Source organism: Pectinophora gossypiella, chromosome 24 (assembly GCF_024362695.1).
Source record: "Pectinophora gossypiella chromosome 24, ilPecGoss1.1, whole genome shotgun sequence".
Taxonomy (NCBI): Eukaryota; Metazoa; Arthropoda; class Insecta; order Lepidoptera; family Gelechiidae; genus Pectinophora; species Pectinophora gossypiella.
The window spans coordinates 1,008,189-1,024,966 of NC_065427.1; the positions used below are offsets into that span (position 1 = coordinate 1,008,189).

Here is a 16,778-nt window from a genome sequence, read left to right on the forward strand (position 1 = left end):
AACTAGCGCGCTCTCGTGAGAGTCAAATGAACTACTTGGTTCAAAAGTGTAGCTACCTACCCCGATTTGAATTACATTCGCATGTGGTAAAAGCTAGAGGAGGTGGCCTCTGGGTACAGAAGATTTAGTATGCGTGCAAGATGACGCGACTAATAAAAATAATATTGGTCGCAGATATATTCAACCAATTTAAATATTACTCAGAGGCCGAATTCTAATTTTGAGCTTTTCTTTTTAATGGTGTTTTATTGCAAGGGTAATAACGAGAAAATAACACTGACACATGGTCCGATTTTCATCATCATGTGGGTTGTGAGGTGAATTACCAACCTCATCAACCTTGGTGTCAGGGTTATTATTAAGCCGCCAAAGGCCCCTGACATGGCTCATGTAACGACTACTTACATACATCAGTAAGTAGTAACGGGGACCAACGCCTTACTTTCATACAATCAGGTGATCAGCCTGTGATGTCATTAACAAACTAGGGATCACAAAGTATTATTTAGTGATATGTTCTCTCCGGGATTTGAACCCGGACATCTGGATCGTGAGCCCGCTGAGCACGCTCAACTACTGCACCGCAAAGGCCGATATTATTTTAACACTGAGCCAAGGTTTTGCATAAATTCCTCTATAAAGCCTTGGAAGTAAATTCAGCGTTAATTCCTTAGTTTGAGAGTCCGATGATCCATCTTCAAGTCAACCCTTGTTAAGCCAACATCTTGGTGCTCGCCCGGATTACCGTCCGGCGCAGATGCTGAGCGTATAAACCTGCCAGATATAATTTAATCGAAATTATGTAAAATTTCGTCCTTTACGTCAAATTTCTGAAGAATCGGTGACAATCGAGCGATATATCTACCGGTGTTATACTTATACATACTCACGCCCACTATCTCCAATGTAAGTGCCTTGTCACAACCATATATATGTGCCTTTTTGGAAAACCACGTCACCACATATGATTTTTGTTAATAAAACGTCCAAGTTATGCTATGTACCAAGTGTTCCTGCAATATTTAATAAGTATATTATATTTTTTAATGGTGGTCTAATTTTTCACCTGGAATAAAATTAATTTAATGTACTTAATCAAGGTTTTGTTGGAGAAAATCATATCCGCGTGTGTTCTTTTATGTATTTTTTTTGTTTTATGCATTCGGAAATACAGAAGACGGCAGAGAATTCCACTCCTTAGCAGTGCGCATAATGAAGGACGATGCGAAGCGATATTTATCAAAAAGGCGATTAAGTGGTTTTCACTATAAGGCGAAGAGATGGTGAACTGTATGGTGGGTGGTGATAACCACGGAACAGAAGAAAGTGGTTGGAAGGGTCAAAGAGTGCGAAAAGCGCGTCATACACGTATAAGTAGAAAGAAAAAGTTCATACTTCAACTTTGTACTCCACTCGTCCGCAAACTTTACAACACACGGAGCTCCACGAAAATATATTAAAAGGTCGTCTTGTGCATTATATAACCTGCAGGGCAGTAAGTCAAATATCGACTATCTTGCGAGGAGATCCCTTCTTATTACATGACAGCCAAAATTATGAGTATGATCGCCTATTTACCAGAAAAATACTTTCGTATGCGGTATTTTACGAAAAGTAATGATAAAATTGCAGCCTTTAAAAAACAACATAAAATATACATTGCCGGTAAAGTGGCTATGGAATTTGAGAAGTAGTAGAGCTATCGTATTTATCTGTTTGCAGGAGTAGTAGTAAAAGAGAGTGGGGTTTAACCGGCGACAGCGGTTCACATACAAAATGCAAGTTGGGGCCTTTCCAAACTCTTTTCATTCTATTCCGTGGTAATCACCATACTTTGTCATATACCCTTGCCTATCACTTAGAAGTCGCCGGTACGAACCCAACAGAGACCTAAACCAATGATTGTCGAATTTGTTTTATCACCTGTATTGGGCTGGTTTTCACTTTGCGGGTTGGAAGGTCAGACAGGCATTTGCTTCTGTAAAAACCGGATCTGTCACGATTTTTTTTGTTAATAACAAATAGTCCGCATACCAATTTTTAGCTTGCTACCTTGAAAATTTCGGAATGCTCCATACAAACTATCTTTTACGGAAGTGGGGGGTAAGAATGATACAGAAAATAAACTTTGTCACTTTCCATCACTTTACCTATTACCACTTTAACATCATGTCAAGTCGGCGCTCCGTTCTGCAGACGGACAAACGAACAGACACACATACACTTTCCCATTTATAATTTATAATATTAGTATGGATTACTGAAAGAGAGTGGGTGTATACATGTAGATACTATTGTCATACATTGTATGATCGTCATCAGCCGACGTTCGAGCCCAACTGGGCACCCTCAGGCCTGTTGTCTTAAACGTTGTACCGGGTGAGAGCCTTCAGCGCTCTGCTGCGGCAAATCTACAATAAATGACATCAAAAAATATTATTGTCATGTTATACACCTCTGCCTATCTATTTGGGGATACAGGCGTGATGCTTTGTATGTTTAATGCATTATATTATATTTAATAGTCTTTTAGAAGCATTTTCAGAAACTTGGAGCTTGAAGAGCCGCGATTGCAGTAAGATCGATGCTTTCGAAATGTGGTGTTGGCGTAGGTTGCTACTGTTGCTGAAGTACAGTCTGGAGAAGTAGATCATCGTTGGGCAAATGGATGGAAAACGTGCGCGAGGAAGGGCACATATGAGGTGGTCTGACATCGTGAAGAAGACGGTGAGCGGCAGCATACAGAGAGCGGTCCACACAGAATATAGCCGTACCGAGTGGAAAACCACAACCTGTGATCGCGATCCTCAGCAGTGAGGGAAGGACGAAGAAGAAGAAGAAGAGAAGCATTTTCAACCCCATCACCAGTTTTCCATGTCTTCCAATGAATAAACTTAAGTGATACAACGCTGTTTGTTTCTGTAAACACAGCATAATAGATATGTCTACGTCGTAAGCACAACCTGTGGATCGTTTACTACTTAGGTAGGTACACATAAATTTGTGCCTTTTGAAAAATATCGGCTTTCGAAGGATTTCTAATACAAGTTATTTACATATTACAAACATTTTTAGTTAAGTAGTAATAGTTTTGTAGCTTTGTTGTAATTCAGCAGCTATTACGTATTTGACAAGAGTAAACACATGGAATTAGTAAAAAATAATTGTTAAAAAGAGATTATTCACATTTGTATCATACAGAAACAGGGTCAAAATAAAACCATTTAAAGCGTTAATGTGAAAAAATCTATGTCTATCGTTAATAAGTAGACAACAAAGGTAAAAAAGTTATTTTTTTTATTGGGAAATTATCAGCATTTATCTCCAAGTAATTTGACCTTTCGCCGAGACAGTACAGAAAGAGAGAGAGCATTTGATTCTCGAGATTCTACCTTCTTAATCCAATATTACTACACACTTGTAACGCTTAGCGAAATCTGGGCATCAACAAAGAAAGGCGAGCGAGCTTAATACTAATTAAGTCTCGCATAGAACCTCTATTGCATTATCATTCATTTCCCACCGACCTATTTGCATAAATGGACCTTAGAAGTCTCGCCCAACTAAGAGAGGCCGGAGGCTGTATTCAGACCTTTTCACTACCCCAAAGACAAAAGACTCTAAAAACACTTTTAAAGCAGTGAAAAATATACAAAAGGTCACCAGAGCTTTGATATGTGGGATAGAGATAGAATGCTAGCGATAACAGAGGCACGGAAAGAGATGGCGATATGAAAATCAATTTATTAGGCAGTGACGTCACGATTCACGCACGCGCACAGCGCTCGTTCCCGGATTAGGGTTGCTGGTGGTGAGGAAAATTGCCGCGTTTTAAGGAAAATTGGGGAAAATTCCAGTAGATGTTTTGCTTCTCGTCTTATGACTAATACTTATATGCATGCTTATTTTTATAGTTAAAAAAAATAAAATACTAGTGAAATTTGAATGTTATGTTATGTTATGTATAGATCTGATGTTATTTCTAAAATTATCCATTTAACAATTCAGGCTACCCATAGAAATGATTCACATGTAAAATCAGTCTGAAATTATTGAGTCGAAACGTTATGGCTCATTCCATAGCACATTAATCATGCGACCACAATAAACAAGCAAACATGTGCGATGAACAAGTGCATCGATAATTGCTATTTTGGTGCGGACTGTGGCAACACTGTCCATCTGGGCGGGCGCCCGAAATAGCGGACCGCGGGGGGCGCCACTGCCAGTAGTGCCAGTAGTCGCGGCGACTTTGCCGCGCCACCACGCCATGGCGTCTGTCGCCGCGTGGCTCCCTTTCGCCCGCGCCGCCGCCATCGGCTGGGTCCCCATCGCGACCCACCCCCACCCACCACCGCCGGTCCCCAAAGACAGACGGCGAGCCGAGGACGAGAAACTCCTCATCAACGTCTCTGGACGCCGCTTCGAGACCTGGAGGAACACGCTCGAAAAATATCCGGACTCACTCCTCGGCTCCTCCGAGCGAGAGTTCTTCTACGACGAGGACAGTCGCGAGTACTTCTTCGACAGAGACCCTGATATCTTCAGGCACATACTCAACTACTACAGAACGGGGAAGTTGCATTATCCAAAACATGAGTGTTTGACGGGGTACGATGAGGAGCTAGCATTCTTCGGGATACTCCCGGATGTGATAGGGGATTGTTGTTATGAGGACTATAGGGATAGGAAACGGGAGAATGCCGAGCGTCTCATGGACGATAAGCTCAGTGAGGCTGGGGACCAGAGTCTGCCCCAGCTCACGGACTTGCGGCAGAAAATGTGGCGGGCGTTTGAGAATCCGCACACTTCAACTGCCGCTTTAGTATTTTACTATGTCACTGGATTTTTCATTGCCGTCTCCGTGATGGCCAACGTAGTGGAGACCGTCCCGTGCGGCCACAGGCCCGGCCGAGCGGGCACGCTGCCCTGCGGAGAGCGGTACAAGATAGTATTCTTCTGCCTAGACACAGCTTGCGTGATGATCTTCACTGCCGAATACTTGCTTCGGCTGTTCGCCGCTCCCGACCGTTGCAAATTCGTCAGATCTGTCATGTCTATCATTGACGTGGTTGCGATTCTACCGTACTATATCGGGTTAGGCATAACAGACAACGATGACGTGTCGGGAGCGTTCGTGACCTTGAGAGTGTTCAGAGTGTTCCGTATCTTCAAGTTCTCCCGGCACTCTCAGGGTTTGAGGATCCTCGGGTATACGCTGAAGTCTTGTGCGAGCGAGCTTGGGTTCTTGGTATTCTCCCTGGCCATGGCGATCATCATATTCGCGACTGTTATGTTCTACGCCGAGAAGAACGAGCAAGACACCAATTTCACATCCATTCCTGCTGCCTTCTGGTACACCATCGTAACCATGACTACGCTCGGGTGAGTAATCGTTTTAATATTTTAACCACTGTACTGTACCTCTGAATACCTTATGAGACCTTGATCGTATAAAAATTTAATCGTGCAATTTTCCAAGTGCGTATTCTTGAGAGCGTGTATGTTTCAGACGGTTTGTGTAGCAAGGCTACGATGTTATTGTTTTGAAATGAAAAAAAGGTGTTAGTTTCCCACAATAGGGGAATCAACTAATTAATCTCTTGGGAACTGAAAAATCTTTATAGCGCGCGCGGCTCAGCGCTGACACCTGTCGCCGCCATTAAAAATTAACGCGGGAAAATAACTGTCATGGCGTCGCAGATTTCCCGCCATAAAAGGTTTAAGCTGTGAAATATTGATGTGGCTACACGGTTTTAATTTCATTCTCTTCTGTGTAACGATGTGTAGATGAATGCGAGTTGTAAAACCATTATAAAACCGAATGGGGCTTTTCGGCCCAGTAAATGTAAAATAATAAAAAGTTGTGGACTTATGCCTTTATTATCCCTGTTGTCGGGGTGGTCTTGAAACTTTATAGTTAACTGGCTATTTCCAGAGTCATCATAGTTATTTCCACGTGATGTGTTTTGAAGTACAGCATTTAACGTCGTCGTAACGAAGTCATAATGCAATTTTTATTTTGAGATTAAAGAACATTGCTTTAAATTTTTGACACCCATTTATCAACTTGCTCAAATTAGTATTTTAATATCTTTACGTCTTATTTTACGTTTTAGTATATGCAAGTTTACATGCAATTTGCGCTTTGACATCTGTAATGGTAAACACTCACGTTTATAGTATGATGATTCACGTAATAGATATTATATGTATGAAAACAAAACTTCTTCTTATCGTATGGGTTGTGAGGTGCAATACCAACCTCATCAGCCCTGGTGTCAGGGTTATTACTGAGCCGCCAAAGGCCCCTGACATGGCTCATGTAACGACTACATACTTACATCAGTAAGTAGTAATCGGGACCAACGGCTTAACATCCCTTCCCAAGCATGGATCATTTTACTTTCGGACATGATTGTCATGATCACCTGATGGTGATCAGCCTGTAATGTCCTAATCAACTAGATATCACCAAGTGATTTTTGTGTTATGTCCCCACCGGGAATTTGATTAGTTACCGATTTGATTAGTCAATACGAGTGACTGAAATAAATATGTGCATATTAATAATAATAATAAAAAAGTTTATTTAGGTAAAATCTACGACACACATATTCATTTACAACATTAAAATATACACACATAACATTAATATTATATTATGAATCTTATGATTACATGACTATATTATAAAATCGTAAACTGAAAAAAGGTATATAAAATATACCCTACATAACAACAAATTGTCAACAAACAAAAGTTCGCTAATGAAGTTATTTTATTTACTTAGTTACATTTCACAACAATATTGTGCAGAAAAAAGCTCGGTGAGGAGTGAGTACTTAGTTCTTGTGATGGATGAATTCGGCGTAACATGGATCACCTTTTACTAATGTACTAATAATGTAATATAATGTGAAAAGTCACATATAAAATTTCAGCCCCTGGCAGATTTCAAAAAAAGAGATCCACGATTATTTTTAGTCACAAATAGTCCGCTTACCAAGTTTTAGCTTTCTACCTTGAAATTGTGGAACGCTCCATACAAACTACCACCCCCTATTTTAGGTAAGTGTGGAGTTAGAAAGGGACAAAAATAGCCTATGTAACTTCCATCTCTTCAACTATCTCCACTTAAAAAATCACGTCAATTTGTCGCTCTGTTTTGCCGTGAAAGACGGAGAAACAAACAGAAACACAATTTCTCATTTATAATATCTTTGTATAGATGTTATGTGACAGTGCAGAAGCAGTAAATAGTAGTCTAATTACACACAACATCCCACGCGACCCCTTTTTGTCTGGCTAAGGGTGACACTATGGCGACGCCACCACAGTTGCGCCACCGACAAAATGTTTGCAGTGGTGTAAAAAGTACAACTAACTGACATTTGCCAATTGTACACAAGTAACGTCACATAAAAGGAAATGACAGACAATATATAATATAGACGATTGGCAGAATATTGGCAGTCGGAAAATATCGTGAGGAAACCCACATTCCCGAGAAATGCGTTTCGGAGGTATGTGACTTACACTGTATTGGGCTGGTTTTCGCTATGCGGGTTGGAAGGTCAGACAGCCAGTCGCTTCCGCAGAAACCGGACCTGTTAAATCTTCAGGTTAGGTAAGCAGCATAACGCTATGAAGATGATGATGATTGGTTGGTACTACACATTTTTATAAAATTTATACTTTCAGCAAATGAAATAAGATTGTATACCAAGGCTACATTACACGCGCGATCGAAGTGAGTGGAGTATACTCGTAAAACAGCTTTCAGTGTAAAGGGAAGTCGGTCAATCGAGTATACGTTCTGCGAAAAACCACATACAATTTACCAAGAAAAGATTTTAAACACGTTTTGCCACTCGCTGATATTTGTTTTGATTAGCACAAGTCATTTCATATTCATTTTTTTCATAGTCATTTGTTAGTTAAGAATCTTTTTGTAATTATTTCTTTTTATTTTGGTGCAATGATGGCTGGCTGAACCTTAAAGTTTGTTGACCAGTGTAATTAATTCTACATAATTATTCCCAAGATGAACTTCAAAGAGGTCAAGTAATATAAGTTCAAAAGTCTATAAACACGACACAATACATACATAAACTCAGGCATATTTCCCGGGTAAGCAGAGAATATGAAATTCCATTTGCTTCGATCCTATTTATTCCTGTTTTAGTCCTGATTACTTCTCCTACTTCCTCTACATTCGTCGATCGTTTCATATACAATAATATTTTTACTTGCTTCATTGTTGGATTGGGAGCGGAAGATTTGTCAGGTCCGGTTATAGAAGCAACTGCCCGTCTGACCTTTCAACCTGGGAAGGGAAACCAGTCCAATACAGGTCAGGTCATATGCCTCCGGAGGGAGGGTTTCTTTACTATGATAGTTATGATCTAAACACGAATGCCAAATCACAATCAATGGCCTGTTCTGGGATTAGAACCTGCGACCTCACAGTGAGAGGCAAACATTCTACTAACTAGGCTACTACGGCCGTAACCAGCCGTCCGGTGGGCTATTGTTATAATTAGGTATATTAAATATTATTTGTAATAATATCCTAAGCTTCTAGCGTACGTACATCCTAAAGCGCATAGCGTGTATAAATATAATTAAGTAACTTAGTTATACCAGCTTACATGTACCTATTTAATTATAGTTTATTTTTATAAAATCTTTATCAAAACGTGTGTAGCAATAATAAAATTCCGTAATTTTCAGGACAATATATTATGATAATTAAAGCACATAATAACGGGTTCTTACCGCGTTTAAATGGGGATATGAGACTCCCGATATTTCAATATATTATGTTTTCTGTTTGTGAATATACATGGTGTTAGCGACATCGTAACGAAAACTTTGAGGGATGGTTCAAATCATGATTCTGAGTTGATATCAAGTGGAATTGAAAATAATAAAAAAACAAACCCACTTGATATCAACTCGACTCGACAACGAATAAGTAATATCTACTTAATGCTTTTAATAATAAAAATATTTCATAAATGCTGATGTTGTTGTTTTCGACTTTGTTGTGGTCACTGAATTCGACTTTTGAATTTAAATTCATGTTCGGATCACAGATAATTTATATCACGTGGTTTCATAGGCTCGCCCTCTATTACATGGGGCTTAAACATAGCTGGTCAGGATGTATTACTACTGTACACCTCTGTCTATAGAGATAGAGGAATGTTCTTATCTTATCTTATTTAGCCTATACGATCACACTGCTGGGCAAAGCCCTTAATTTTTCCACTCCTCTCGACTTTGCGCGATCTCCGGCCAATCCTTGCGATAAGCATTGAGGTCGTCACACCATCTTTTACGCGGTCTGCCTCGACTTCTAAGCCCACCCTGAGGTATCCAGTGAGTAACGACTCGTGCCCACCGCTCCGGATGCATCCGACAAACGTGTCCGGCCCAGTCCCACTTCAGTTTGGCGGACTTTTTCCCTACATCAGAATGAGGAATGTTATGTTATGTATAATTTTTTTGTGCTCTTTGTCCTGTAATGTGATGTTATTACAATATCAGTCTACCTGTCGTCCTAAAATAATAAAGTATTTCTATGTTTCTTTCAAAACTTTGATTGGAACATCGCGTTGCTATACATCTATAGACCGTTGATTAAAAAGTACCATCAGGAAAGTTACCTGGGCTAATGGAGCGTACGCCGTGTTGATGACGTCACGTCCCGTCTCCCAGCTTCCGGCGGCCATTATGGAAGCTCCTGCATGTATGCTTTGACAGGCTTTAAGGCTTGAGATGTATTATTGAATTTCGGTAAAATAATTTCGTAAGTATAGTTATGTTTACCTGCAGTCGAGCAGAATAGAATAGAATAAAAATAGTTTATTATAAAAGGGCGCCACACACAAAAAAAAGACAAAAACATCATATCAAATGTCTACTAAAACAATTACAAAAAAGCAAGACGGCAAGCAGCGTAGCAGTGACGATCATTACTCCCTAACGTCGATTGAAGAAAGGCCTATGGGCTGTTACTCTGTGAATCGATTCATCTAAAAAGTAATATTGCTATTTGGTGTGCGTCAAGCTAGCGGCCTCAAAAAAAAAATGGGCACGAAAAAATAATTTGACCATACCAAAAATTAGTACTCTTATTGAAAAAATAGTAACTGTTGTAAAAAAATTAGTACCATCACGGTTCTGGATTTATAGCCATGTTTTATTGCACTTGCTAGCTTGACGGTGACCGAATAGCGTGTGCGTCAAGCTAGTGAGGCCGCTAGCTTGACGCACACGCTATTTGACATTTATTGAAATTGCGCACTTTTATATGCGCATTATGTCTTTGTTTTTTAGATGAAGTTCAACATCGTATCCTGTTTAGACCCAGACTACGGAACAGACAGAAAAGTAAACGGAATCCCGATTTGTAAACATTTCTTTAACTTCTTCTTATCGTGTGAGTTGTGAGGTGGAATACCAACCTCATCAACCCTGGTGTCAGGGTTATTATGAGCCGCCAAAGGCTCTTGACATGGCTCATGTACACATCATCAGCCCATTAACGTCCCCACAGCTGGGGCACGGGCCTCCCTATGGATGAATAGGGAGATCGGGCCTTAAGCCACCACGCGGGCCCAGTGCGAATTGGTGGTTACTAACGACTGTTAATGCAGCCGGGACCAACAGCTTAACGTGCCTTCCGAAGCACGGAGGAGCTCGAGATGAAAACTTTTTTTTTTGTGGTCACCCATCCTATGACCGGCCTTTGCGAAAGTTGCTTAATTTCAACAATCGCAGACCGAGCGCGTTTACCGCTGCGCCTCCGAGCTCCTCAACGTCATGTAACGACTACATATTTACATCAGTAAGTAGTAAGCGGGACCAACGGCTTAACGTGCCTTCCGAAGCACGAATCATCACTTTCGGACAATCAGGTGATCAGCTTGTAATCTCCTAAACAAACTACGGATCACAAAGTGATTTTTGTGATACGTCCCCACCGGGATTTCTATAACAATCCCGTCAATGAGTCCATCGTTTCGTATCTTGTAATCTTAGGGGTTGATATAAATCATTTACCCTCCCGTCGATCCTCCAATCCATCTTACTTCCCTTCATATATTGGGTTCGCTATTGTGTAAGGAACCTCCTTTTGTGGTTGGCTGTCGTTTCGGTTTCGAACTGTGAACAACTAGATTTTAGGGTTGATTGAACTATTGATAGAAAATCTCGATGGAATGATGTTTAAGGGTACTTGTGATTTCATACTTTGCCTGGGTAACTACTATTTTCTATCATTTCCACTCAATTGTATTAACGTGTATTAAGACTGTAATATTTATAAACATACACAGGTCGATAAAATATGACCGTCATATCATTAATTTGAAAAACTACTGTACGTTAATACGTGTTTTAGCAGTAATACTAAAATCAGTTACTTTTAACTAAACGTCAAAACGCGAAATTACTATGGAATTTGTTTGAAAAAGCACACTGTGACGTCATGGATAAACGTGACAAAATGGCGGACTTATTAATACGTTTTTCTTGATTAACATTCATAAATAAGTGGAATATAAAAAATAAGACGTTTTTTGTCACCTTTAGATTTGTATTTATTTAGTAATCAGAATTTTATATTATTTATTTTATTTTTTATTTTTTTATTTTTTTATCTTGAACATAGTACACGACCCGATTATACTCATACCATTCAAATTCAAATTCAAATTCAAAAATATCTTTATTCAGTAGGTAACATAGTTACACTTTGAATCGTCAATTTTTACATAACGAACGTCTCATCCGCCTAAAACTACTGCAGCTTCTCACAACCTGTATAGCCGTAGCCATTAGCAGTAAAACTATCTGGCAGACTAGTGTTTGATAGCAGTAAATTATCGCGCATAAGAATTTGAATTCTGGGGGGTTAAAAACGTCACATCAAAGCAATTCATCTAAAAAGCAATATTGCTTTTTGTGTGCATTGCGCACTTACTTTTATATGTGCAAATGTCAAATTGCAATGTTGTTTTTTTTAGATGCATTGCTTCGATGTGGCCTTTTTAACCCTTCAGATCTAAGTAAGTATTTTTTTGTTTTAATTCCAGCGTGATAAAGACAACAATAAAATACTTAGTTCTGATTTTAAATTGTGATACATCTTCTTCTTCTTCTTATCGTGTGCGTTGTGAGGGGGAATACCAGCCTCATCAACCCTGGTGTCAGGGTTATGATTGAGCCGCCAAAGGCCCCTGACATGGCTCATGTAACGATTACTCACTTACATCAGTAAATAGTAACCAGGACCAACTGCTTAACGTGCCTTCCGAAGCACGGATCATCTTACTTTCGGACAATCAGGTGATCAGTCTGTAATGTCCTAACCAAACTAGGGATCACAAAGTGATTTTTGTGATATCTCCCCACCGGGATTCGAACCCGGGACCTCCGAATCGTGAGTCCAACGCTCAACCACTGGACCACAGAGGCCGTTACTGTGATACATGATAAATCTAATAATCGATGAACATGGAAATTAGCATTTGATTGTATTTGGAAATGCGATACTATCGATGGGCATTAAGAAAATAGAAGCACTGTATATTGTGTGTTTACCTGGCTAACTTTGTAGCTATTAATATTCATAGCCCTCAGGCAAGCATAACTTGAGTGCTAAGTGGACATCCCCGAGGCATCACCTTGGGCCGTTTAACTTGGTATATTGCGCTCAAATGGGTTTGTTAGAGTCACCTGTCTTATCTACTCAAGTGAGATGGTTTGGGAGAGGCAAAGTATATGGATACATCATCACTCACGAAGAGCCACGCTCTAAATAACAGAAACTTTACAAAAAAGGTTATTATACAGTTAGTGATTATTTAGAAGATATGAATGCTTGGGATTAACTGTCTGAGAACTGATATTAGGCAGCTAAATTACTCAATTGTATAACAATATTTTATGTTTATTTTTTTTTAAAGAACGTCTAGGGCCCTGTGCCGAGGTTTCAGGACCCCGATACCGACCCCGCCGGCGTGGTCGACGATTTCCCTCATTCAGCGCTTATCGCTATCGACCCGCTAGGGTCGATTAATTCTTTCAAATATTTTTCCTCTCAGACGACGCCCTGAGCTGAGGTTCGCGCCCAACTGGGCACCCTCAGGCCTGTTGTCTTAAACGTTGTACCGGGTGAGAGCCTTCAGCGCTTCCCATTTGTCCAGCCAAGTAGTTAATGCCATGTGCGGCTAATCTACAGTAAGTCACGTCAAAAAAAAAAAATAAGTGCCGAGGTTTTTCTTGCAGCTTCTTTTCCCCGGCTACACAGGTTGTGAAATGCTGCAGTAGTTTTAGGCGGATGAGACGTTCGTTATGTAAAATTGACGATTCAAAGTGTAACTATGTTGCCTACTAAATAAAGATATTTTGAATTTGAATTTGAATCGGTAGCATTCTCCATTAAAAAAAATATCTAAAATTCTTCCGAATAGTGATGTTTATAAGATAGCCGTGGTCGTAGCAAACTGTGAGGACAGGGGGGTTAAAATGGCTACATCGAAGCAATTCGTCTAAGAAAGCAATATTGCTTTCTTAGATGAATTTGCTTCCATTGATTTGAATGTGGCCATTTTAACCCCCCAGATTAGAGTCGTATGCTAACCTGGCTCCATTTTGCTTCGGCGTAGTCGGGTAAAAAGCATCAAACTTAATACCACACCCAAGAAAAAGCGTACAAAACATTTTCCACAGCTGAATTATTAACAAACCAGTACAAAATCTTGCATAACTGGGGTTGTTCATGTAATCAAGTTTATGAACAAAGTTTTTTACCTAGTAAAATATAAAAGGATATTAAGTTACCAAGTTTAACCACTTGCGGGTGAAATCGTCCGATAGGCTTAAGAGCTGTATTATAAACAATCGGTTTTATGTGCCGAGGCGAGGAGTCTTAAAATGGAAATTGAGATTCGGAATCTTACCACTATAAAGTACCTATATATTTATATTGGTGTAGTATATTTACCCGTGGCCTATGTCATAGTATCGCTAGTTTGAATCCCGGTTCGGACGTGTGGGTAGTGAGGTGGAATACCAACCTCATCAACCCTGGTGTCAGGGTTATTATTGAGCCGCCAAAGGCTCCTGAAATGACTTATGTAACGACTACATACTTATATCAGTAAGTAGTAACCGGGACTTTCTTGAATGTTAACACATAATTATTAAAGTTAAAAAGCCAGTCTTTAAAAGGTAGGAGAATGGAAATTAGGATTGACCGGGTCGGTTATAGGGTAAAGGGTACTTCAGCGAATCTAACGTCCTATCAATGCTTATGCAATGGTTCTTGAACGAAAATGAAACGAAGGCGATAAGTATACTTAGTGGTTTTCGAGTGTAAAGAAAAAATATATATTCAGGTGATCAGCCTGTAATGTCCTAACCAAACTAGGGATCACAAAGTGATTTTTCGTGAGCGCAACGCTCAATCACTGGATCGCGGAGGTCGATAAATCTAAACCTATGATAATTTGATTTTTTTTTTTTATTTTGAACGTATATCTGTCTAAGTTTTTAAATAAACGTTTTTATTTTGAATTCATGTTTGGAGCATAGATAATTTATATCCAGGTCTTGTGCCTGGTTAATGGCAAAAGCTTGTTCCATATTAGCTGGCGACGAGTGGGTTATATACCTCTGCCTACCCCTTCGGGGATGCAGGCGTGATGCTTTGTATTCTTGAATGTTAACACACAATAATTACAGTTAAAGAGCCAGTCTTTAAAAGGTAGGAGAATAGCAATTAACAGTCTCAAACAGTAACCCTTGCGTGTTTGGCTGAAAGAAACGCATTTTGTTTTGCGTTCCGTAGCTTTGTCCACCGTAGCGGTAAGTGGGTCAGTATACCGGGGTAGGATTGACCGGGTCGGTTATTTCACGGGTAAAGGGTACTTCAGCGAATCTAACGTCCTATCAATGGTTGAATGGAACGATTATGCAATGGTTCTTGAACGAAAATGAAACGAAAGCGATAGGTATAGTGGTTTTCGAGTGTAAAAATATATACATCGCTCTAAGCGATGACAATACCACTTGCAGCATAATTTATATGCTATATATTTCATTACAACTTCTTTGGTTCTTTTATTAATTTGCAATATACTTATTGGAAAAAAATATATTGTACTTACTTATGTTTTTATTCGTTTGTTTATGTCCTTTGTATATGTCGTTGTGCAATAAAGTATTATTGATTGATTGATATATATTCGGCGTAACATAAATTAACATTTTAAATTACTTAATGCCGAATGGCTTCAGCTCAGCAATGTCACAGCCTAGCTGTAGCTAGACGCTGATTTTCAGCTGCAGCCGGTTGGTGAATCAAAAGACATTGAAACAAAAACAGGGTTCTAAAGTCTAAGCACACATTAACTTACCTTAATATATTGAACTAATTTGAGAATAAAAATCATAAATAAGAAAAATAAATAAATAATACAGAATTCTTGTGAAAATTTTTAAGAACATACGTAAGACTAAAGTCACTGATATAGTAACAAAATGAACCCTGCGATTTAAAAAAATAAATTTCTTATTATTTATAGTTACATGATTATCACGTGCTCAGCGGTGAAGGAAAATATCGTGAGGAAACCCACATTCCCGAGAAGTGCATTTTCGGAGGTATGTGTCCTAACCTGTAATGGGCTGGTTTAGCCTTCCCGGGTTGAAAGGTCAGACAAGTTGTCGCTTCTATAAAAACCGGACCTGTCAAATCGTCAGGTTAGGTAAGCGGATCCTAAACGGGATAGTGCTAGGGAGATGATGATTATGAGAAATACGTATAATTTTACATCTCTTAAGAAACTGGTCATCAATCTAAATACAACTCGCAGCCACTATTGGTATTTTGGTATTTGCACAAGTTAATTATTTATCATCTTTCTAGTTCGAAAAAAAGAGTTTTTCCTGCCTTAAAACGGTGTAGAAAAATGCGTTTTATCCACTAGAGAGCTAAACTCTAGATCTTAACAATATCATAGCAGAGATTGGAAGAGGTTTATGAGAATAATAATTTTAATAACTTATCTAATAAAATGGTATTTTTTAAAACCTGTCTTACTATATAAACGTTTAAAAGACCTTTAGACAATATTGCATTTATTTTTAAACAAACAACAGTAAATAAATCATTCTCGTGTCCCACAATTTACGCCACACCACTTATTTCTGCGCAGTGCCACGCACTCGATCGATCAAACGAAAGTAACATATAGGTCAATGCCTCCCTTCACGTCACAACTACAAGGTTCCAATCGTAAATACCTGTCCATTATTTTCAGTTGTATTTCATAATCTGTTACAACTTTTGTAAAGTAATAAATAACCAAGAGATGAAAAATCGTTTATAAAAAAATATAAATAGTTGTTTCACAAAAATTACTTTCTGATCCCTAGTTCGGTTAGGACATTACAGGCTGATTACCTGATTTTCCGAAAGTAAGATGATCCGTGCTTCGGAAGGCACGTTAATCTGTTGGTCCCGGTTATTACTTACTGATGTAAGTATGTAGTCGTTACATGAGCTATGTCAGGGGCCTTTGGCGGCTCAATAGTAACCCTGACACCAGGGTTGATGAGGTTGGTAATCTACCTCATAATCCACACGATAAGAAGAAGAGTGGCTGCAAGTTCTCTTCTAGTGACTTGTGACTCTTTCAATCCCAATTGGGATTACGCGCGTGTGACAGAGATGCAGTTGTAGGCAAAGTTCTATTTCT

The 16,778-nt window shown here is 39.3% G+C and overlaps 1 protein-coding gene across 3 annotated transcripts in view; it reads left to right on the forward strand.

Annotated features, from left to right (window-relative positions):
- The first annotated feature begins 4,234 nt into the window (after positions 1 to 4,234).
- The window catches only part of LOC126377853 (potassium voltage-gated channel protein Shal), a 133,861-nt gene continuing 121,317 nt past the window's right edge, over positions 4,235 to 16,778 (forward strand). For all 3 annotated transcript variants that reach the window (XM_050025843.1, XM_050025845.1, XM_050025844.1), the window contains exon 1: positions 4,235 to 5,385. In XM_050025843.1, coding sequence (XP_049881800.1) covers positions 4,271 to 5,385 — 1,115 coding nt within the window. In that variant the 5' untranslated portion in view covers positions 4,235 to 4,270. The remainder of the gene's footprint in view (positions 5,386 to 16,778) is intronic.